Source organism: Nothobranchius furzeri, chromosome 4 (genome assembly GCF_043380555.1).
Source record: "Nothobranchius furzeri strain GRZ-AD chromosome 4, NfurGRZ-RIMD1, whole genome shotgun sequence".
Taxonomy (NCBI): Eukaryota; Metazoa; Chordata; class Actinopteri; order Cyprinodontiformes; family Nothobranchiidae; genus Nothobranchius; species Nothobranchius furzeri.
In genome coordinates, this window is record NC_091744.1 from 10,745,068 (window position 1) to 10,770,221 (window position 25,154).

General features: G+C 41.9%; 1 protein-coding gene across 1 annotated transcript in view; it reads right to left on the bottom strand.

The window, feature by feature from the left end:
* Nucleotides 1-558: 558 nt before the first annotated feature.
* Nucleotides 559-25,154, bottom strand: part of smad1 (SMAD family member 1) — a 28,433-nt gene continuing 3,837 nt past the window's right edge. Inside the window, exons 2-7 of the mRNA XM_015965752.3 lie at nucleotides 12,135-12,653; nucleotides 7,924-8,187; nucleotides 7,715-7,831; nucleotides 2,978-3,199; nucleotides 2,471-2,727; nucleotides 559-928 (exon numbers count right to left, since the gene is read on the bottom strand). Of these exons, the coding sequence (XP_015821238.1) occupies nucleotides 785-928; nucleotides 2,471-2,727; nucleotides 2,978-3,199; nucleotides 7,715-7,831; nucleotides 7,924-8,187; nucleotides 12,135-12,534 (1,404 nt within the window). The 5' untranslated portion in view covers nucleotides 12,535-12,653 and the 3' untranslated portion in view covers nucleotides 559-784. The remainder of the gene's footprint in view (nucleotides 929-2,470; nucleotides 2,728-2,977; nucleotides 3,200-7,714; nucleotides 7,832-7,923; nucleotides 8,188-12,134; nucleotides 12,654-25,154) is intronic.

Consider the following 25,154-nt stretch of genomic DNA (forward strand, 5'->3'; position numbering starts at 1 on the left):
CCACGCAACTGCTACAGCAGCAGCTGCTGCTGCATTTTGATGACAGTCATGCACAATCATGGTTGGTAAATTGATATCATATCAAACGTATACCGGTTAAACCGTGCATTACTACATAAGATTAGGGATTACACTGAATGTGTTTCATTTATTTACCTAAAATAACAAGCCTACTTTTTCATTTTCTGTAAATATCCTAAATATATATTTAACACTGGTCAATCTCCAAATCCCTACTAACACTGCACATTCATTATGTACAATTTATGCCAATATTTCTTTATTCAAACAGAAAACATGAGCAAACTGCAATTTATGATGACCTTGGAATGTCCCATTACAATTACAACTGGATATCTAAAGGAATATTGAGAGACAAATTAGGTATGAGTCAGAATATTGGAACAATACAATAAAAAGAAACAAACATGAACTTGTAGGAGCACGTAATGAGAGGATACTTGTGTGTGAGATGGTCTAATTAATACAGTTGGTCACAAAGATCAAGTATCTTTCAGATGCATCACGCTCCCTTTGCTTACTCCATTCCCAGTCTGTGAATGTGCCCATTTCAGATGTCCTTCAAGTAGAAATACCCACAATACAACCCACGTAATCCTGCAGGTCCCAGGTCAGTTCATGTTTCAGTCAAAAATTAACCAGTTGTGGACAAACAACTAAAACACAAACTGGTCCAGGACCAGCTAGCTGCTATTCCTGCCTCTTGGATCAAAATGCTGGGGTACTGACAGCCACAGGGCTGGAGGCCTGGGGTCAGTGAAGCCTAGGAGACGGATGATATAGCATCTGGGGGGGAGCCCATCTGGGTCAGGACTTTATCCAACCACTGGAGCGGACCATGGAGGTGGATCTCAATCCAGCAGGGTGTGCTGGTCACATCCTGACGATGGTACTCTGCTCCCCAGCCCTAGAACACAGTTAAACATATAATTGTTGCATAGAACAACAATAAATGGGACAGTTAGGTGGTTTTTTAGTAGATACTAAAATTGGGTCATATATAAAAATTTTCCAAGCGATATTCGTCAGTCCAAAAAATGACGATGAGCGATATTTGTGCATGACATTTAAAAGTTTTGTGGGCTTGACACATACACTGCACACAGCAATGCAACAATTAGAAACATTCTTACACAGTTTGCCAAAGCCAACCACGAGGAAGAGGCCCACCTGAGATTTCGTTGTTGTACAAATGTCATTGGCTGTATTATGTGCCAATCAACAACATAATGCATCACATTTAGTTACAGGGATACGTGAAAAATATGGGGCAGCACTTCTGACCTATCAGCCAATAGATAGCAATTTTGCCCCAGCCTCCTGTGAGTCAGGGAAGATGTAAAAAGTGTGAAGCTAATATGGAGATCCAAATGGGTTAGAGAAAGGCAACTGTACTTCTTTGGTTCCTTGAAGATGTTTCGCTTCTCATCCGAGGAGCTTTGTCAATTCTGACAGGAATAGCTCTCGTTTGTTGCTTAATAAGCTGAAACTACCTATGAATACATAATATATGAGTTGTTGTATTGATTAGATGGAGGAGGGTGTGACATAGACTGAATCTGTTTGGGAATTAGATTCAAAGCTGTTGGAAAGGTGAAACCTGAGGTCTCCTCCTATATAGGTTTTTTCCATTTGACATAGATGGCCTCCTTTACTCCTATCTCAACCCATCTATCTTCTCTGTCCAGAATTTGTACGTTGTCATCTTCAGACGTGTGTTCCTTGTCCTTCAGGGGTAAGTGGACTGCAGAGTCTTGACCTGAAGAGGTGGCTCTCCTGTGTTGTGCCATGCATATGTGTAGTTGTTGTTTAGCTTCTCCTATGTAAAGGTCTGGACAGTCCTTATTACACTGGACTGTATATACTAATGTGGGTGCTAAAGGAGGTCATAATGAGAAAAATATGCACCCAAAGTACTTTTTCTTTCAGGGTTTTATATGTTGGATGATGGACATCATACTTATTGTGGGCTAACTATGTCATATGAGGATGTTAACCAGACCCTTGAGAAGGTAAATTTGAAAGATAGTCAACGATCCGAGGCGTAAAAACAGTAAATTAAACATTATTTAGAATTTCTGAGTGATTTAACAAAATTGTGTACTGTGTCTACAGTTATGGTTGTGTCCTTGATTGGCATATATCATTAGACCTTGCTTTCTAACAATATATAGTACACAAGTGCACACAGGAGTGATGCAAAAAAAAAGATGCTGATTTCATATGGGAGTTTTTGATGTCCCACCTGCAAGACTTATTCACAGGCATGGAAAAAAAAATTGCTCATAAAAACGACTGGCGAATTGTGCGGACTATCACCGATGGGCGATAAATTTGTGCAATTGTCCCACCTTAGCAGATTACCAATAACTCTAACTCTAATAAGCCACTTCTCATTACCGACAATACACTGCTGTATCAGTACCGTGTTCTCATAAAACCAGATTACCTTGACAAAGCTCATGCGGATGGTGCACATCTTGGTGAGCTCATAAACAGCTTCAAAGCCATTGTTGACAGACTGGGCCAACAACTCAGCAAACTCCTGGTTGTTGAAAATCTTCAGGCTACATTTGCTGGGAATCTTGCAAACCGTTGTGGGGTGGAATCTGTGATGGTAGTTACAGTTACGGCTCTGGACGAAGATGCTACTGTCGCTCAGACACTCCGCATACACCTCTCCTCCAACATAGTATAGGTGGACCCCTGCGAGACAAGAGAAGTGTGATAACACTCGCAAATTTGTCCTTTCTAAAATTAAACTTCACAAACGCTCAGAAACACTGTGGCTAACCATAAATCAATAGACTGATATATGTAACCAATTTGATGTTGTTTTGTTCCAGTCTAAATCTTAATCAACCACTGAGCATTATTAATTCACTCATATACTGATGACTGGCGGATTATTGTTGTTGACAAATCTTTTTTTTTTGTATTTATAAAAACACCTTACCTTTGCTGATGTGCCGCCGGGTGTTCTCAATAGTAGAGTTGCGGTTGACGTTGGAGAGCAGGCCAAGGCAGAATCGGTTGCGGTTGTTGGAGGGATCTGTGAAGCCATCGACGAGCACGCTGGTGGAAGTTGCCTGAAACGCCTCACCAACACGATTGTTGAGCTCATAGTAAACAATAGAGCACCAGTGTTTTGGCTCCTCATAGGCCACAGGCTGCATATCTGCACAGGAAAAACATTAACAGGTCAAACAAGCAAGCCGAGTGCACCGCATGTACAGCACAAGCTGCAAGGAGCCACATTTAACTTGTTCAGTCTCGCTAAACACCAAACATTTTAGACTCACTGACCTTTTTCTGCAAATTTGGGTTCACATCAATAAATCTGAATGCATTTTTAGACTGAGGGCTGTGTGCAAGCTTGTACTATTTCAATCCAGCCTCACCCCTTTGGAGAGACGGATAAATCATGTTTATCTAGGCAAATACCTCTCCCAAACTTCCTGTGTTGTGTGGCACTGGCTGGCAGGTGTGTTTTGTCTGCCCCCCCTCGCAGAGCTGCTCTACAATAGAAACCTGCTCCCCCTTACAGGATGCAGCTTGTGGAAAAAAAAAAACAACTCTTCAAACTCCCACTTCCAGCTAACAAAACTTTCAACAGCTTTTCCTCCTACTGCTATCCTGGACAAGAAAACAACCTGTGAGAGCATCATGGTTGAGAAAGTTTGTGGGTAAATACATTTCTTACAGTTTTGACCCTATTTAATTTATTTTTTTCGCTTCCAAGCATCTTTTTCTGTGAAACTTAACTTTAGTAGGTATTTGATCTAGGTTGGGCGATTGGACAAATTTATAGACATTTGTTGAAAGGTCAACCCCTTCGCCAGTTTTTCTTATGTCTATTAACTAGTCCAGGTCAAATCAGTGTTTTTTACTTTTTTTTTTGCTACACATTCTTTGTACGTATACATATTATACTTAATTATAAAACTAGGACTCTTGTTATTCCAATGATATATGCTTATCTATATGTATGTAAGAAAATATCAATATGGCAATATATTGTGACATTTTTTCCAATTATTTATCGATATTCAAAAGTCGTGTATCAAATTTTTGGGTTAATTTACATGTAAATGTGTAAAGATGAGGACATGGAGTGCAGCGTGCCCACAAAATGTCTTAACTGTGTGAATATATTGCTCATCATCATTTGCTGGACTGATGACTATCCCTTGGAAACTGTATATATTGCCCATACTTCAATTTGATCACAACATTTTATTGTAAGTAATGGGACATGGGTAAAAAACTATAAATGCTAAGGCATTTAGCTCTGGACCAGGTCTCAGTTGTTTGCTTTACTGTAAAAGTAGAACCACAAAGCTGAAATTGGACCCTTTATTGCCCCTCACTTTAGACTGGAGTTAACAAGTGAATGTCATCATTAACAGGGTTATGTCACTGCCACCAGAAAAATAACATAAGTTCCCATTTTTACGGGCCTTATTAAAGGCACACTTGGCAGTTTTGCATGCTTTTAGCACCGCCAATGTCGTCGTCGTCGTCTTCCTCCGCTTATCCGGGTCCGGGTCGCGGGGGCAGCATCCCAACTAGGGAGCTCCAGGCCGTCCTCTCCCCGGCCACCTCCACCAGCTCCTCCGGCAGGACCCCAAGGCGTTCCCGGACCAGATTGGAGATGTAACCTCTCCAACGTGTCCTGGGTCGACCCGGGGGCCTTCTGCCGGCAGGACATGCCCGAAACACCTCCCCGGGGAGGCGTCCAGGAGGCATCCTGACCAGATGCCCAAACCACCTCAACTGGCTCCTTTCGATCCGGAGGAGCAGCGGTTCTACTCCGAGTCCCTCCCGAATGTCCGAGCTCCTCACCCTATCTCTAAGGCTGAGCTCGGCCACCCTACGGAGGAAACTCATTTCGGCCGCTTGTATCCGCGATCTCGTTCTTTCGGTCATTACCCAAAGCTCATGACCATAGGTGAGGATTGGGACGTAGATCGACCGGTAAATCGAGAGCCTGGCTTTCTGGCTCAGCTCCCTCTTCCCCACGACAGATCGGCTCAGCGTCCGCATTACTGCAGACGCCGAACCAATCCGCCTGTCGATCTCCCGATCCCTCCTACCCTCACTCGTGAACAAGACCCCGAGATACTTAAACTCCACTCCTCCACCAATGTCCATTAACAAATCTCTGTGATCAAATCAAAACCAAAACTTCTCCCCTCTCTGTGCGTTCATCTTTTCAACACCTTAATGTAACAGCTGAAATGTCTCCCAGCCTTCCTAAGGAGCGGTTCATCACTAAATTATACAAATCAGCTGTGTTCATGATCTAAAACAGTGGTTCCCAAACTTATTTAGCTGCGCACCCCCTTCTATGTCCCGACCATGTCGACGCACCCCCCAGCCCCACATCAGGGCATGGCTATATATATATATATATATATATATATATATATATATATATATATATATATATATATATATATATATATATATATATATATATATATATATATATATATCAGACGTCAAGCTAAACAGACAGGGATAAAAAAAATATGATCGACCTTTTTCCCCATCACTTTCATTTTTTAAATAGTAATTAATAAACATTTGATACCATTACAATTTCCTTTGATTTCATTTTAAATAAATATTTAGTGTCCAGGTAGCACATAAACAATGCAATTTAACGGTTTTCTTAAAGTAGGAATGTTTAACCTGTGAGGCCAGAGCGCTCTCCTTCCTTCTGCTCTGCGTAAACCTGAACTGATCACCTACTTGTGCGTAATCAAATGTCTATAGGGGGAAATATGGAAACGATATAGCCATGAGGTTCACTTTTGCCTCAGACCGACTTATTGCTGTTTTATGGTGTGGATGAATCTGCGATCCGCTGCCACGCTGACTGGAATAACAAATGCTGCAGTAACATGAGTTCAGGTTCGGAGTCACTGCTGGAGCGGACCCGACTTTAATACGTCATCCCAAAATAGAAGCTAATATCTTAATTTGGCCTTGAATTAAAAATGTTATAAAATCTCTTAAAAGTTTTTATCACAGTGGAGGCAGCGCTCATTTCTGCCTTCAGTCTGACGGCGCACCGGAGTTTGTGCGGCATGTGCTTATTGAATCTCTCTCTGTGTGTGTGTGTGTGCGTGCGCGCGCGGCACAGCTCCATGAAGCTTGGTTTATGCTTGACGCATTCACTTTCCGCTTGGTGATGCGGCTCGCGGATGGAACGCGCTTCACAACTTGCAGCGTTAAGTCACCGCGTCTCGTTATCGGCGCTATTTAAACCAACGTTGTAAAATTACTTCTGCCCAGCCCAGATGTGCTCACATGTGCACCCGTGAGCCGTGGTTCCGCAGGAACGCGTCTGACCTCTGACAGACGCACTCTGAACTTCAGATCTTCAGCGCGCTGTTAATAGCCTGAATGGGAATCATTTCTTGATTTATTTTGTTACATCCACAATGTTCTGTGTGTGAGGTTTACAATGTCAGAACACCTGCATGAGACAGGTGTTAATTACAATCTGCCAGAATAACTCTCCACCTTTAGATTTCTCCAACACCGTTAAAAATGATCAAATACGGAACATATCGGCGTGCGCAGGCCAGAGCGCTGAAGCTCGACGCATTATTATTACGAAGCTAGGGCACATGTGGAGGACACACGCGCGAAAATATACTTGTTTTCAATTAAATTTATTGGGCCCACTTACTTTTTCTTTGGCCCACCCACAAATGAGTTTCTGGCTACGCTAATGGTGACAGACTTCTCTGAGCTCCGCAGCCATTACACTTTTCACCTCGCGCACCCCCTAGCGGCAGCTCGCGCACCACACTTTGGGAATCCCTGATCTAAAACATGCAGGAAACGTGCTGGAACCAGACTGCAGCGCCAGGTATGTCAGCTCCTTTAAGTCCCAACAGAGCAGCCCGCCAGGCTGAAGCTGCAAATGCGATATTCTGGCCACAAAGGGCAGTGAGTGTCTGAGTAACATTTCATTAACCCTGTAAAGGGTCATTTTAGCACATACTGGTTCAAGAGGATGATTTAAAAATAGGGATGTACCGACATGAAATAGCTGGGCCAATACCAATATTAATATCACCGTTATGGCCGATAACCGATATTTGCAGATTCCGATATACTGACATTAATGCTTCTAAAAGCAGTAGATTTTGCATGAAATGAAAATCATTAAAGCTGAATTTACATTATTATGTACACACACACAACACACATTTACAATTCTGAGATGATTACAATCACTGTCACGTGACTTAAACAAATCCCCCCCCCCCCCCCCCCCCCCCCCACCCTCTGAAACAGATAAACAAATGTAAAAATAAGATGGAAAAGATATTGCTTGTTAACATCGGCCCAGTTTTATGTGTCGGACCAATATCGATATGTTAAAAAATGACTAACATCTTCTGATACCGATATTGATGCTGACATATTGAGCATCCTTATTTAAAAATACGAAAAAGTTCGTTGAGAACTGGCAAAATTTGCTTTGGCTTCAGGGTTCCCACCAAAGACAATGCTTCCCTTTAAACTAGCATTCCAATGTTTTGTCTGCCAAACACACTGTATCCATCTATGCAGGCTTCCTTTGCAGCTGCACATCAAGGCAAGCCAATGCTGGCAACACAAGAATGTGTGTGTGCGTGTGTGTAGGAGAGATCAAAACAGCCACAGTTACCTGCCCGGTTGTTGTTCTCAAGAGGCAAGGGTGGTGCTAAGAGGTTGGTGTCCATAGGCTGAGGGCAATCCTGAGTCATCTGCTCCTCTGGGGGCATGTAGGCAGGAGGGGGGGTCTCTGCATCAGAAAGGATGCAAATATAAGCAAAGTAAGTTTCTGTGGTTCAGTGCAGAGGAAACAAAAAACGACACAGATTTGCTTCATCTTACCCGGCATCTGGAATGGACTGCCAGGGTCAGAGCTGGATGGCGAATGTGGGAAAGTGACGCTGCTGCCACTTCCTGGTGAGTTAGGAAAGCCATTTCCCGGTGAATGTGGGAAAGGTACAGTGTTTGCCAGAGCGAAAGACTCTGGGAAGGTGGCATTCTGGGGCATGTGTGGCTCGTTCTGCTGTAGAGGGTTGCGGAACCGAGGCAGCATGGAAATCTTGGGATTGAACTCACTGTTCCTTGGCACCAAAACGGGAGGTAACACTAGGGGAATAATAATAATAATAATATTAATAATAATAATAACCAAGTGTGATGGTGTTTGAATAAAAAACAAATATTCTATATCATGTAGACATCAAACTCGAGGCCAACCGATTTATTCAAGTTTTTCTTTATCGTCCATCAGTCGAAATTATTTTTTAAGCCGATAAAAATAAATCAAGCACTTGTGTTTTTTTTTATGTTTTGAGTTTGTTTTATATTTGAAATTCAATAAATATTAACAGATTTATTGACTTCTTTAATTTATATTGCACACAGTGAGTGTTCAGTTGTCTTTCACAATAAATGTGCTGCTAAAATGTGTATCAGCATCGGCCTTAAAAAAACCCACATGGGTCGGCCTCTACATCAAACCATGTTAAAAGAATGAAAGCTGTGAATTTTATTATTTTCTTCCATAGGAGGTTATTTTTCTCTGTCTGACTAGTGATAAGAGAATCAGACCTGCCAACCTAGTCAAAAGTTTTTGAGTACCACTTGTGCTGCATTTTGTCGCGGACCTTTGCAACTCCATTGCTTTTCTCACTGCAATCGCCCCATTCACTGGATGGAAAACTTTACACGCACACGCACGCACGCACGCACGCACACACACACACACACACACACACAGCTTGCCTCTTTCTCTTTAGTCGCAGATTTTAAATATTTTTCACTCAGATTTCGGCTTGAACATTGAACAGTGAAAGTAACGTTCCGCGTTCACCAAAAGATGTCCGGTCCGGCTCGCTGACACACACACACACACACACGCGTACACACACACACACACACACACACACACACACACACACACACACACACAAAGAGTTTACCTTACCAGAACAGCAGCGAGTGGCGAACCGGAGAGAGGAGCAGCGGGCAGGATGAAGCAGGGGGAAGGGGGGCGGGGGCGTTACGCTATAGGTTAGGCAGGATAGTTTTTCTCTGCTTTTCTATGATGATTGGCTTAAACTTCTTCACCACGCCTCTGAGTCGTGTTGTCAGTCATGAGTACCACATGTGCATATTTGCCACAGAACTCAACTCGTGTAACCGCAGCTTTTTGCGTAGTTTAGAGGGGTGAGTCGTACCAGCTTAAATAGATGCCAAACTGCGTACAGGTTGGCAGGTCTGGAGAATTAGGACTATCAAGTATTAAATTGAATGATCCACACAATGCTCTAGTATTGGGATAATCATGCACAAACCCAGCTGTTTACTAGTTCAGAATCAAATGAATTGTTTCAGTTCTAATAAGAATATACACTACGAATCAGCCAATGTTGGCAGTCAGGAGTTAAAATGTATTTTTCTTCAGGAAAATTCTGGTGTCGGACTAAAAATTCTGGCGCTGCAGCACCGACTCGGCAACCCCGTGAGTTCACAGACTGTAAACAAAGACTGCGTCCCTCTTTAGCTTTTTTGAAAGAAGAAAAACTGACAACTTTCAGCTGGCTGAGGAGGAAATCTGTTATAATGTAGCATTCCTTCCAACATGATGGAGACAGACTGTGTTGTGATTATTCCAGTGTAAAATTCATCCATACTGTGCCTTTTACAGATGCATGGATAATTGTTCTATAATTGTATCAAAACCCTCTGAATCGTAATTAAATCAAAACCTGAGCAGTCTAAAGATTTCCACCTTTATTTCACACAAACACACCACTATAGTTCTCTCACACACCAACACGAATCCAGTTAGTTTGTGACTGAGTTATTACCTACATGTTCTGTCAGTCACTGAACACATTTATTCTTCTTGGGATTGAAGAAGAATTGAAGACCTAATCTATTTCTGTGATCCCGGACAGCTGGAGCGACTGTATATATGCAATGGTAGATGAAAATTGAATATTCAGGTTAAACAAACCACTTTCTGGCACACTTTATGATTTTAACATTCTGAGAACAGATGTCGCTGCATTTTTCTAACGTCAGCTTCCAGACAGCCAGTCTTAGCCAGCATTATTTGGCTCTGACTCTCGAGTTTCTGCACTAAGAGGCGTTATGAGACCAGCCTTTCCAGTGGAATTCATCACTTGGGGTAAAAATCATGGCTGTGGGCTATTCAGGTGCAGCAGAAACCACAGTGATGTGCTCCACTTGTGCCTATAAATACCTGTGCAGATAAATAAAGCTGGTGCTGAAATTTTAGATGAGGCTAGCTCTGCTGTCCTGAAGGTGGTCTGCGTGTGCTGCAACAGGCCGATACATCAGTGTAGAAATTTATTACAGAGGTTAAAAGTGGAGCAGGCGGACAGCTGGGGTGTTATGGAGAATAGTGAGGGGAGATTGACAGGATGTGTGTGCGTGTGTGGAAGGGAAATTGTGAGCAAACAGGTGGTGCTGGGTTAAATCACCTCAGCCCTGTGCCTTGCTAAAACAAAAAGTGTGCAAGGCAGGCAACAAGTCTTTCCTCTCATTGTGTGTGAGTGAGCGTCTTCCTGTTTCAGCGTCCCCAAGAGAAACTCACAGTCAAGTGTGTGAAAACACGTGTGCACAAAAAAAATAGGGCCTACAATACAGGGCATGCCTAAAACAAAGCCCCAGTTCTCCCACAAATGGAATCTCCTCACACACACACACACACACACACACACACACACACACACACACACACACACACACACACACACACACACACACACACACACACCTTTACTAATTTAGCACAGTTGTTTCAGTTGTCAGCTGACCCTCACTGTGTGGTGATTTGTTTACCTGTCTTCTGCAGAGCCGATGCTGTCAGAACTCCTGGAGTCCAGATTAACTCATTCACTGCCAATGACGACTAAAGTCGTCATTTTAGATCCAACCGTTCACTGCCAATGACGACTAAAGTCGTCATTTGCATTTTTTTACTGTTTGAACGAGCCCCCGCGCTGATAGAACAAACATCTAAACCCTGAAGCCGATCTTCATCCACATACGTCACAGATCACATGATCAGGAAGCAACACATCCATGTGTTTGGAGATCGTTTTGGGCCGTTCCTGTAAAAAAAGTGAGGCGCGAACCGGAAAAGCGTCTGCCGATCACAATTCGACAACGGATTATGAAAGAACGGATAACGCTCAAAACACACGGCTTCTTCCTGATGTAAGAGGTGAGTCTCCTCTTTGTTTTGGTTGTTTTGGCATTGATATCATGCTAGCGCACAACGTTCTGCGACTCTTAAAAAGACTGTAAAAACGGTGAGAAACGCTGGCAGTTAGTGATCAGGCAGTGAATGAGTTAAGAAAATCATGTCAAAACCAAGCCTGCTGCTTGTTCTTGTTCAAACAAGAGTTTATAACTATTTATTTACATGAGGTGCATCTTAAAGTTAGAATATGGAACATTTTAATAAAAAGCTATATTTCTAAAAAAAATAATACATCCATGGGGTGTTTAGAGGTGTGCAGAACGGATGTGCATTTTCTCCTTTAAAAGCTATATTAAAATAAATTAAAAAAAATTTATTCAGCCGGGCACACAGGGTTTACGTTTACAGCCACTAGAGGGCACCGTTGCGATAAAAAGTCTGCTCGGCAAGTGAAGCAGCTGATTCTGAGCCCACAAGATGTTCTACCGGTAAATACTGTTGTAAAATAAACTTATTAGTAGAAATTAGTCCTTATCCTGTACAATTTGTCACTGAACATGGTGCTGGAACGTGTCAGCAGTGAACCAACATCCCGACGGCTGGAAAGTTTGTTCAGTTGTGGAGAAAATTTGCTGGCTTGAGCCTCCCAACCATTTGGTAAAGCCTCAGAAAACTAAAACATTTTAAAAAGTATTTTGTTTTGCTTTGTTGGAAAAAATGTATAATGGAATAAACTTTTTAAACCATTTTAACTGAAGTAATATCTCCACCCAGTCTACTTGTATGTACCAAAGCAATCAATATTTTCTTCAAAATCAGAAAATCTGATGTTATGCCACAAAACATGAGGCCTCACCTGGACTATCGACCCGTTTGTAGTGGTAGGGGTTGATGCACACATCCTTCTGTTTGGAGCCGAAGGGGTACTCGCAGCATTCCAGCGCCTTCAGCTCGTGGTGGGACTGCAGGTCAGGCCAGCGCCACACCCGACAGTAAATGACATGTGGCAGACCCTTCCTATGGGACACCTGGAGCCGTCCATCCAGCGAGCGAGGGATGGTCACGCAGTTACTGGGCTGACCCGGACAGCTGAGAGCCCTCTCCAGCTCCTCCATGGCTCCCTTCTTCTTTTTCAGTTTCTTAACCAGTGCATCCACAGCTTTTTCTGCCCATTTCTCCTCCTCGTCCCCCTGCTTCCAACCCAGCAGACGCTTGACTGCAGGGCTAGTGAAGGAGAAGAGCGATGTAACATTCATGGTGCACAAGTCGCCCTCCTCCAATCTCCTAAGAAAGAGTGAGCAGTGGTGGAAGACCGTCAAGACTCAGGAAACAAAAATGTTTGGTACGTCTTGACTTCCTCTGTCCTGATCAATCTCTGGAAGAAAAGAAAAAAAAATGCATATAAGTTAAAGCAATCACCACCCAGTTTCATGCAGAGCTTCAGCAATGATGAAACATCAGCTGCAATGATGTCTGCTGCAGTTTTTAGTGGAACGAATGGTGAAGATGGTGTCAGTCAGGACTTCTGGGAAATTAGTAGGTGTCACTTTAGACTCCCTCCTGTGAACATCAGCCTCAACAACACATTCCCCAGATAGCTTCCTGTCTGTGTGACTCGTCACATTACAACCAATTACTAATGTCATTTACAGGAAAGGACCTCACATTCTCTACACAGCAACCTTCCGAACTAGGCCGCTGAGGAATCTGACATACAGCACCCATCGTAGATATGACGTTACACGCACGCATGCTCTGAACTCATATTTGATGAAAGTGTAAGAATAAACTATATTCATGATGTGTTGTTGACACACGTGATTCATTGGAGGTGTCACAGGTAGAGACATATTTTCTTTATGTGACAGTGTGAGCGTCCTGTCAGTGTCCCGATAGATAATGCGCCCTGGCTACTTCGCCAAGGGGATGTCCCTTTGGCTGACTGGTTAGAGTGCATGACTCTCACCCGGGAGTCTGGGGATCGAATCCCGCCCGGGCCCTCGTTTATCCACCTTGCCACATTTATTTCAGTTAAGCGATGGGAAATCTGCACTTTTATTTTGAAGTTTGCCAGATGTTTTACTCAGCTCACCTGTCTGATTTCCTTTCAGGCCTGATCTGAACTAACTGGGTGAATGTGTTCTGGAAGCGTGGGGTGTATAAAACTTGGGCGTAAATTTAGCAGAGCACCATGACAAAATGCTTCACTGTGCCTTTGACTATAACCCGGCCTTTCCACCGGACGCATAAGCATTGCGTAACATTTGCAAAGTGTAATATGTAGCAGCAATTAGTCACCATTACAGTGGATGGATGGATTTCCACTGGCCACTAAGCATCGTGTTTTTGGACATGTCTCAGAGGCATAGTGTTGCGTTGCACTGCTAAATTTATAATTGAGTCTACTTTCCACATGCTATGCAACCAAAAATTGTCACAGTCTGCAATTCAGACTGAGCCAGAAAGGAAGTTAAACATAGAAAAATTGGGAAATAGCTGGCAGCTTTCAAAATAAAAGTCACATGCACATTTCCAGTTGTGAAAAAAGAAACAGTGAGCTTTTTGGATATGTGTTGCCGTCTTTCTCCTTGTTTGACATGTGAACTGGCCAAATCACACGGGATCTTGAAATTCCTGGGTGATTTACAGATTACAGATTTATTTGCTTGTAAAAATTCATCATTAAAATGACTACAGATCAGACATCGCATATATGACATCCCTGCAGAATTCCTTCTGGGATTAGGATCAGAAAATAACTTTTATCCTCTCATAGGCTCCCATTCATTTTTTTGGGCAGTTGGGGACCATTGGTCCAGAAGTAGATGGGCGTGACTTAGGCTCCTTGTTACCACGGCCACTTCAAATTTTGTTTCAAAGCAATTACAGAAATTGAGTTTCGTTATGACTAAGGTTTGGTCCTGGATGAATGTTGAAAGGCAGTCTCTGAGTCTAATAATCAAACAGCTTGTCAGGAATCCACAGCATCTATCCAGTACCGATTCAACAGTGAGGACGGGTCCCTCTTACTCTCCGTCGGATTCCATACCAGCAGAAATAAACACATCACAGACGCTACTCTGCAGTTATTCCTGGCTCTGGAGATTATGAGATCAAGAGTAATTTCTATCTTTATCAACCACAGCTTGTGTTAAGCACAGCTCATTGGCCAACAGGCAGGAGAAGTTCAATACTATCACATTCTTTTTGCAGAATTAGCAAACTTTACAAAAAAACTAGAAAACTAGACAATGGCTGATAAAACACCAAGCAAACGAGGTTATAAGCATGACCAGACTTATTATTTTTGGAGTTCTCTCTTTTAATATCCTTGAAACAATGTCACATTTATTTGGTTAACAAAACAGAACAACTTGTGCTCTTTTTATCATTGTTGGTGTGTGCTATAAATGCATGACTTTTTTTTCATGTTACCACGATAATTTAAATGCCCAGAACACTGGCATTATCTCTAACTGTGACCTTGCGGGTGTTCTGATGGAAAGCTGATTCAGAACACCTCCAGGTGCTGCAGCAGAAATATCATATTTAGGGCTGCAGCTATCAAATATTTTTGTAATTGAGTACTCTATCGAATATTTTATCGATGAATCGAGTACTCTAATAAATTACCCTTTTGTGTTTGTAAACCATTATATCAAATAGCATGTTATAAAATATGAAAGACCTCTTAAAATGAGCACGCAATTGCCAGTTATTCTTCAAGTTTTATTCAAAATTAGTTTTCAAAACTTCAGCGCTTCAACTTTACTTCACAGTAAACAAATGCGAGCGGCTGCGGCCCAAACAGAACCAGAACCGCTCAGGGCGCATGCGCAAACATAGCTCGCCAGCTGTTTCCCTATTAACACACGTCCGTTTTAATTTCTACACTTTTTTTCCCTCACATTAACAAGGATTGTCGAGAAAGCATGTTTGCCGTGGTTATGTCAAATTATACTGATCACACATTTACTTACTTTCGTTTTCCTCCGTCACTCTCATAAATACCTGTGTCCTCCTGCAGCAATCCCGAGGGACAACGGACATCAACAACACAGTAAAAAGTCCGACGTGTTGTAAAAACTGCTATTTTTAGCACATTTTAAGACCGACGTGTTGCTACCAGACGTACGGTGTGAGCTGAAACTGAGTGCTACAAACGAAAAAGTCGCACAGTGTCTGCAGAATATATAGAAATACAGGCTAAAATGCATTATCTTGTAGAGGCTCCGAGTCCGCTTGCAGAAGTGACGTTTACATGTGGATGTTTCCTGGTCAGGTGCTGCAGCTTGGAGGATGTGGTGTTGTGGTAGGCTAAATCCATTTTACAGTTTTTAAACTGGACTACGTTTTCCGCCTTACGACGTGAAAAATGGTCCCACACCTTTGACATTTTCTGTCTTTTTCGCACTCCACCGGGGTCCACGTTGTCCGCCATGGCTTAAGAGAAAGTTAAGTTACGTTCGCTACTTGCGTGTGCATTCAGTGCAGTGTGTATGTGCGTCACTTATTTTGGTCCGGGTGAAACATGACCCCGGGTGATTGCAAAGGCATGAATTAATTAAACATGAATTAAACGAAGCCTCGAGGCAGAGAATTTGACTCGAGGATTTTTTGTACTCGAATTATTCGAGGTACTCGAGGAATCGTTTCAGCCCTAATCATATTCATATCAGGATCACCACCCAGCCACAGAAGAAGCCTCTGAGGTGCTTTGATGACTTCTCACTTACAGCCAGCAAAAATTAAGACTGATTGCATAAAAAATCTGTTTCATACTGGAACATCTGGGGCAGGCTTCAAAATCTTCAGCTATGATTCAGCTGCAGCTGGAGGCCATGCTTCCTGGATGTTTTCATCCATGACAGTCAATCATATCTGACTGCTTGTCTCGCCACATGCTTATTTAAAGAAACTCATATGGCAGTATGTTCCAGCTTATAGAACAATGATGGTTTGGAGCTGATTGTGGGATTCTGAAAATATCAATTCACCAGCATGTGCTGACCTTCGCATAACTATAGATTAAATCTCTGTGTGGCTTTTTTGTGCATCAACTTTCTGAACTTTTACTGACAATTTCAACATTATTAATACCTTCTCAGTGGCCTAGTGGTAGAGTGACGTATAAACGGCCCGTAATGAACACAGTTAAAGTGTTAAAAAGAAGACTCGTAAGTAAAATGTTTCTTTCTGAACAAAAACTTCTGGGTTCTTTCTTTTCTAAGTAGGGGATGGAATGAATCGCTGCTGCGTTTGGAAGCACTCTGAGGAGGCAGCATTTGCTCGCTGCCAGAGGTCATGTGATACATTTATCCCCGTCACTTTCATTTTTTAAATAATGAATACCCCCCTAACCCTAAACTGTACATAATAGACATGTCACCATTACATTATTAGCAGCAGAAATTCAATGTTATTACCATTTCCAATACAAATACATGTTAATGAAATGCATTATATTTTACTGGATATATTTATGTGTTATTTTGACTAAGATGTTATTAATACAAACCTAAAATGTTATTAAAATGTAGGTCAAATATTTAAAAATATTTTTAACTATAAATATCAGATGGGAAAAAGGTAACTAAACACCAATCTAATGCATATTATTGAGCCTTTTATAATACTTTGCCTTTAAAAAAGTGAGGCAGTTTAATGCAGAGTATGCATGTGCTGGCGCATGGTCAGGATGGTAGCACCTCTGCCTCAATTTGAGCCAGGAAAAACCCTGTTCATCTAATGGTGTTAAACTGTTTAGTTGATCCTTTTCTATTATAAAAGTCACAAAATGATGACTTATTAACTGACAGCCACTGCCGAAATCTCTTCTAAATACCTTGATGAATGAAAGTAAATAACCGACTTTCATAAATGAATTGAAAGCCCACGGGTTGGTTTTTGGAAATAATCTAATATACTCAATTTAAATAATTTCCAACTCTCTTTCTAAGCAGTAAAGCTGGTTCCTTATTTATTTTTACATTTCTCTTTTGAATAACTCATTCCCTATTTTTAGCTGATTTTCTTTCTGTTGTTGCAGGAATTTCTGTGGCAGATTAAAAATTGCACTTATTCAAATTGCATGCAATCCTAAAGTAATCAAACTTTAAGCTTCATAGGCAGTCAATGAAGAGTCATACAAATGGCTGCAGTGGCCTTGTTGCTGCTCTCTCCTCAATAAAATTTGAAACACTCACCATCATTTACACAATAGCCCCATAAAAAACCCTTCTGACATTCCCCACTGCCGACTCTGAGCACTGCTCTTCCACTATTGCGTTAACTGGTTACAGCCATCTGTTAGCCCACCGGAAAAAGACAGGAGCTAAAGCCAGCGCAGAGTGGGATCATGCGACACTGAGAGGCGGGAGCTTTGACCCACCTGGTGCGAGCTGTTAGCCACTACACTAGCCACATGGATCATTTTGCACTGCTCCAGTGCCTGTTAATCAATTTAAGCCTGTGCTGTGTAGGATGAGGAGGCAGTAATGATGCTCTCTGGACCCTCCCCAGAGACGGGGCATTATGAAGAAGCTACATTATTTATCAGCAGGGTCCTGGATGGGGCCTCCATTAACCCCCGCTCAATGGAGTCACTAGCTATAAACAGAGGAGTGCAGGAACAGAAAGGGTGATAGATAGAGAGAAGGAGGGAGGAAGAAAGGGGGATGATGCAGAGACGGACGAGCAATAAAATGAGAGACGGCAGAACCAGAGACTGAAAAGAGAAAGGGTGTTTTCAGGATTGAGAATATATGGTCTCTTTGTAGAACCCTTCAGGGTGATGTTAATTCAGGGGTCATTACAGAGAAACGCTGTAAAATGCCATATTTAATAGGGATGTTTCAATCACATGTTTTTGCTCCTAATCCGACTCCGAGTCATTTGATTCTGAGTATGTGCCGATATCGAGTCCTCATCCGATACTTCAGCAAAGCTATAAAATAAGAAGAAAAAGGGAAAACACATCCAAGTTCTTCTTTAATTTCTTTTAAAATAATTATTTAGGTATTTCTTTTTTCTGTATTTATGCCATCTCCTTAGTTTATCTGCCAAAAAATATCACTTGTTTAGGAAGTACATTGATAAAAATGCTATTTGATTAGCCAACTTCTTTGTTTTTTTCTTTCTTTCTTTCTTTCTTTCTTTCTTTCTTTCTTTCTTTCTTTCTTTCTTTCTTTCTTTCTTTATTATTATTGTTATTATTATTATTTTAATAGTGGTACTAATAATTTGCCATTTTGTTTTGAATTCAAATTATTGCTCTGTTCTCTTGTCTTTGTATTTGCATCTTTGTTTCCAGGAGGACCCACTTGTAAACTAGATGATTCATCCCAAGTGGTTTTTATCCTCATTAAATATAAGTCAATAAATAAATAAATAAATGACGAGTTAATATTATGAATATATTTAAAAGTAGTGGATAGGGATGAGCCGGGTACTCGTTTCAGACGAGTATCCGGTACGGATAAAGCATTTTTGACGAATACGAGCATGAAACGAGTAAAACTCGTAAATATCTGTAATCGTGCTGAAGCAAAATCCTCATTGGGTAACTCACTGTCTTCTCACTGTGATTGGCCAGTCACATAGAGCGCCCGCCCCTCCCTACACACAAAACTCTGCAGCCGGCCGGGAGCGCAGTCTGTCCGGCTCATCCACGCACACACACACAGACAGTAACGGATCTCGCTGTGATTGCTTCACTGTTGCTCACGTTTCTTCAGTTTTCCCTAGGTTTTCTTCAGCTCGCCTCTTTTTGGTTGAATATTTAAAGTAACTTTTTTCGTAACTTACATGGTGCATTTGACAAGACAGAGCTGACGTGCTGCGTCAGTCACTACCTCCGCTCCGGTTGTTTTTTTTTTTTAACTCCCTCTTTCTCCCTCTCTCTCTCATACACACACACCTTAATCAACACTGTTTTGTGTAACTTTGTGTGGGAAAATGCCAAGAACGTTAAGAAAAAAAATAAGTTTATTAAAATTAAAAAATATATATAAAGTTGTGTCTGGTTCTAGCATTTCATATTTCCTAGTTCCTACTGCATGAGTTCAGATGTATTAATCCATGCACATATTAATGTTCTGATTTTATTGAAACACTTGTTCTGTAATAGTTCCTTTACTATTGTGATCAAAAATATTTAATCTAAATTCTGAGGCTGCTCTGTAAATAGTTTTCAAATAAACAATACACATATCAACTTCTGATCAATCCATATCAATTTCAGACTTAAAATAATATATTGATGTAAACCACACCCACTTCCAGGTTATGTCACGCCCATTCCGAGTACAGATACAGATAGAGATAATTTAGTTGGTTGAACAGATACAGATACAGATAGTGGTTTACTCGCTCATCCCTAGTAGTGGAGTTCCTCATGTTTCAAATAGTTTACGTCCTCATTATGCGACTGCGACGCGCGATCCTGTGACTTTTACCTGCAGGACACTAGTAGCTTAAAGCTTGGTTTATGCTTGACGCATTCACTTTCCGCGCGGTGATGCGGCTCGCGGCTGGAACGCGCTACACAACTCGCAGCGTTTATGGTTTGTGCGGCTCGTCTCTGCGGTGAGCCAATATTCTCCCAAACTGAACGGGGCAGCATGGAGCTCTACAGCATGCACCCAACACTACACCATAGTAGAAGTAGAAATCACTGTTTACAACATGGCATTTCAGCATTTTTAACAGCGTTCTCGTCTTTTCCGACAGTGCGAGCTATTTCTCTCCAAGAATTATTAACAACATGTTGATCACGGTGATCTCTGAGAGCTGAATCATACAAATGTCTGTATTTACGAACCTCTGCCGTGCCGGTCCGCCATGTTTTTCCGCGTCCGACCGTCCGCGTGGTTAGAAATTTTCCGAGGTGCGCGTTGCGGAAAACTTGGGCCATGCGGAGACGCGGTGGAGGGGCATGGTTGTTAAAATGACGCAAAATGACGCAACTTTTCCGCGCGGAGCCGTGCGGACCTCGCGGACGCGTCAAGCATAAACCAACCTTTAGGCACTAGGGTGCACCGATCTATCGGCCCAGATGTTGGGTGATCGGCCAAAAACTGTAATCAGTGCACCCCTAGTTAATGTTAAAACATATCATTTCTATAGAATATTCATTGGGACAAGCGTGTCAAAAGAGGTACAAAAGTTTCGTTTTCAAAATTAGAAAAATCAAAGTCTGAAGGAACAAATATACCGTATTTTCAGGACTGTAAGTCACAATTTTTTTCATAGTCTGGCTGGTCCTGCGACTTATATACCAAATTATGTAGACTATACCGCGCTGCTGCCGGCCGACTCCGACCCAGGAATGAGCTCCCCTGCCCTGCCATCACCTGCTGGAGACTGCTGCACCCTGCTGCCGGCCAGCTCCGGCCCAGGAAAGATCTCACCGCCTGCTGGGAGGGTTTGAAACACCGCCATTCTCTGCTGGAGACCGTGGCGCGCTGCTGCGCATTCCGCTGATACAACAGCTGGTTGTTTATTCTGTTATTGTTACCGGTACTTGTCTTGCAATGTGAAAAGCTTGGTCTCAGATTTTGTAAGAAAAGCTGACAAAAAAAATAACCGTCTTGTTTTTTAAAAACTATATTATCTCGTGGATTACCGTGGCTGCGGTGTAGGCGCGGTGACCCTTACCAGCCACCGTATCATCTGCTGAAGTTGCGGCAGCACATGTGCACTTTGTTGTTTACAACCAAAACTTTCTTGAAGCTAAAGCTGAAATAATGGCCAAAGGTGGAGACGGCAGCGCTCAGGACATTTATTATCCCTCAAAGAAGACAAAGTTGGAAGTACGGGCATTTTTTTGGATATTTAAAGAATGCCGAGGGTCAGTTAATAGAAGACTAGGGTTGGGCATCGAGCATCAATTGGAACCGGTTCCAACTGTTAGTTTTTCTCGGAATCGTTTCAAGTTTTTTATTTTGATTCCAAGTTTCGATTCCTAGAATGCCGACCAGAAGAGGAATCTGCAGCCGATCTCTGTGAAAAATAAACGTGATCTGCAAATTGTGATCAACGCTTTACAGAGCTGATCACACCAGCTGTCTGTGTGCAGCACCGAGTTCCCCCACCCTCCCCCTCCCGACGCCAACACGCAGCGGCCAAATATAAACAAGCGCGTCTGCCGAACTTTTTCTCCGTAATGTAAACTTTAACTCCTGCAGCGTAGAGAAAACTTGTTAAAATACGTCAACACAGTGGATTTAATAGAAGCTTTAAAGAACAAATTCTGGACGGTGTGAGGTGAGTTTGTCCAACACATTCTCACTCCCAGCGCGTCAAAAACAAAAGCTTGGTCAGCCACCCTCCGCGTCAGACCCCTGACGCCAAAAGTGCCCTTTTTCGTCACTTATGTGTGAAAAGGGGTTTTGCCCTTTTCTGACTGCAGATCCCAATGCAGCGTAAAACTGACGCGATGAGATATCTACTGATGCGGCACCGAACCAGCTCATTTAACCGCTCCTAAACCTTAACGTTTGAGAGAAACCCTAGGTGACCAGAGACCAAAGTGGTGATGTCCGCCTTGAATAGGATGGTTTTTGACAGATTCTCTGAATGCTGTCTGTATTTGGCTTGGTCTTCTGCATTTTAGCCGGAATTAGAAATGCAGCTCTGGTGTAAGAAATGAAGTAGACCGGTGTGGTAACTATAAGATTTTAAAGTGGTGACATCCGCCTTGAATAGGATGGTTTTTGACAAAGTCTCTGAATGCTGTCTGTATTTGGCTTGGTTTTTTGAGCGCATTGCCAGAGAAATAGAAATGCTGCTCTAGTTATCTTGTTGTTGGTTGTTTGTTTTCATGTTGTCTGCTTTAATTGTTGTTTGAATGGATGAGAGAGTGCATGGATTTGCCTTATCCTTGTAGAAAGAAGGATATCGCAACTCATTACACACCTGTCTCACGTATCGGAGGCCAGATTTTTAAGCAGGTTGGCGGACACGTCGTAAATCGAGTCCCGCTGTGTTTAGATACACAGTCGAAGGGCAGATTTGTAAGCCTAAATCTGGCCTCATACCGAAGAAAAGACGGTGTAAAATTTAAAAATGGGAAATAAAACCTCACAAACACCTTTTGAGTAAAGATGGTGCATTTATGGAAAGGAAACATCCGGGACATGAGGAGATTATCAGGAGATAGATCAAAAAACATGATTTTTCTGGTAATCTAATACTGACGTGTTGCGCTTACAGAGCAACCTTACAGTAGAGATAGTGAAGGAGACCAGTAAAAAGAGGAAGGAGTTAAGAAAATTACAATACGAATTTTCAGAATTATGGTTAAAAGAATGCTTGAGGAGAGAGGCAGAGAGGAAGAAAAGAGTGGAGAAAAGGAGCAGAGAAGATGCCAGATTATGGGCATACTTAATGTAGATGATGAAACAGTTTTTCATCAGAGAACAGAAGCCACAGCCACCGCCTCACCCAGACCTGGGAGAGGGGAGATTGTTGCAGAGGAGACCAGCAAAACAATTAAGGCCTGAAGGCTACGGAGCTAGAAACAAAGATGAAAAGTTAAACAGTGACCAAATTAAAGATGAAACTCCAGGAGCAGGGATTTATACCCTGGTTCAAGTAGCCAATCCTAGATTCGGTGTTCATTAGTGATGTTGTGTTCATGGACAATGAAAACAGTCAGATTTTTAATTTTTGCTTAAAAATTGTGCATTGATATCAGATAGGCCAATTAATGATTAAGGCGTTCGTTTTTAATGCACATTGTGACTCTGATCTCTCCAATATGTATCTTTTCACGATAGAATACCAACACTCACGCAAGGTTTACTCAATTTAAAGACATAACTTTGAGGAAAAAGGCCCACTGTAAAAGCTGAGATGCTCTGAGACTCTTGATCATCATTGATTAATTATTTTTGTGGAACCCCCATCCCTATCCCATTTCCACCTCTGTCATTATGTCTGACCAGAATTAAAAAGCATCCAAAAAGCAATAACAATAAAGTTTTAAGTATCAGGCACTAAAGCAGAAGCTTAAGCTTGGTTTATGCTTGACGCATTCACTTTCCGCGCGGTGATGCGGCTCGCGGATGGAACGCGCTTCACAACTCGCAGCTTTTATGGTTCGTGCGGCTCGTCTCTGCGGTGAGCCAATATTCTCCCAAACTGAACGGGGCAGCATGGAGCTCTACGGCATGAACCCAACACTACACCATAGTAGAAGTAGAAATTACTGTTTACAACATGGTATTTCAGCATTTTTAACAGCGTTCTCGTCTTTTCCGACAGTGCGAGCTATTTCTCTCCAAGCTTTATAAATAAAGCTTTGATTTGATTTGAACATGTTGATCACGGTGATCTCTGAGAGCTGAATCATACAAATGTCTGTATTTACGAACCTCTGCCATACTAGTTATTGCCGGTCCGCCATGTTTTTCCTCGTCCGTCCGTCCGTCCGCGTGGTTAGAAATTTTCCGAGGTGCGCGTTACGGAAATTCTGGGCCGTGCGGAGGCGCGGTGGAGGGGCGTGGTTGTTAAAATGACGCAAAATGATGCAAATTTTCCACGCGGAGCCGTGCGGACCTCGCGGACGTGTCAAGCATAAACCAATCTTTAGATGCTTCACCTGAGAGTAAATCTGTAAGGCTTGTCACCAGCATTCAGACATAAATTGTGTTTGCTTCACAGCCAGACAGGACACGGGGGAAAAAATAAAAAATAAATAAAGTTGAGATGCTGATTTTTGAGCATCGAACATTTGAACAGTGCTTTTCTAAAGCACCCATCTGCGTTGGCACGGAGACATACAATGCCATGATGCATCTACGACCAGTTTTTTTTAACTGTCTGTCGAAAGTGATAGAGATGGCAAGCCTGTGATTGGTCAGGATGTCACTTTCTCATCAAAAGAACGGCCATTCCCTCTGGAAAAAAATAATTAAACGAGCGTCCACTGCACAATTCGGAGAACGTTTTGCAAAAAAATAAATTCTGACGATATGAATGTTTATGAATAAAATAGCATAAAGATTTGCAGTAAACTATCTATTCATGGAAGGAAAATGCAGAAAACATGGGTTCAGAGGTAGCGACTGCATGAAAAGGTAGAAGGTGGAGAAAAATGTGGCACAATAATGTCTCTGGATTATATAAACACAATAGTAGCACTAAAGTGGATTCTTAAAATTTTCTTTAAAAAGTATTGTATACCTTTTACAAGTATTTCCTCAGTTGCAATTTATCTGAGAATGTTAAAAAACAGAAGACAAGAATGGTAGTGGTTATTGCGATTTATATATATATAATTAACTCACGTGCTTTAAAATACATCGCAACATGGATTTTAGGCCATATCGCCTTTTCCTTATTCACAAATCGTTGGTGATAAGCCCTGGGGCGCAATGGCAGAAGCGAGGTTACTAGGGCTGCAGCTATCGAATATTTTTGTAATGGAGTACTCTATCGAATCCTTTATCGATTAATTGAATACTCTAATAAATTACCCTTTTGCATTTTTAAACCATTATATCAAATAGCATGTTATAAAATATGAAAGACCTCTTGAAAATGAGAAAGCAGTTGCCAGTTATTCTTCAAGTTTTATTCAAAATTAGTTTTCAAAACTTCAGCACTTCAACTTTACTTCACAGTAAACAAATGTGAGCGGCTGCGGCCCAAACAGAACCAGAACCGCTCACGGCGCATGCGCAAACATGGCTCGCCAGCTGTTTCCTTATTAACACACGTCCGTTTTAATTTCTACACTTTTTTTCTCACATTAACAAGGATTGTCGAGAAAGCATGTTTGCCGTGGTTATGTCAAATTATACTGATCACACAACATTTATTTACTTCCTTTTGTTTTCCTCCGCCACTCTCATAAATACCCGTGTCCTCC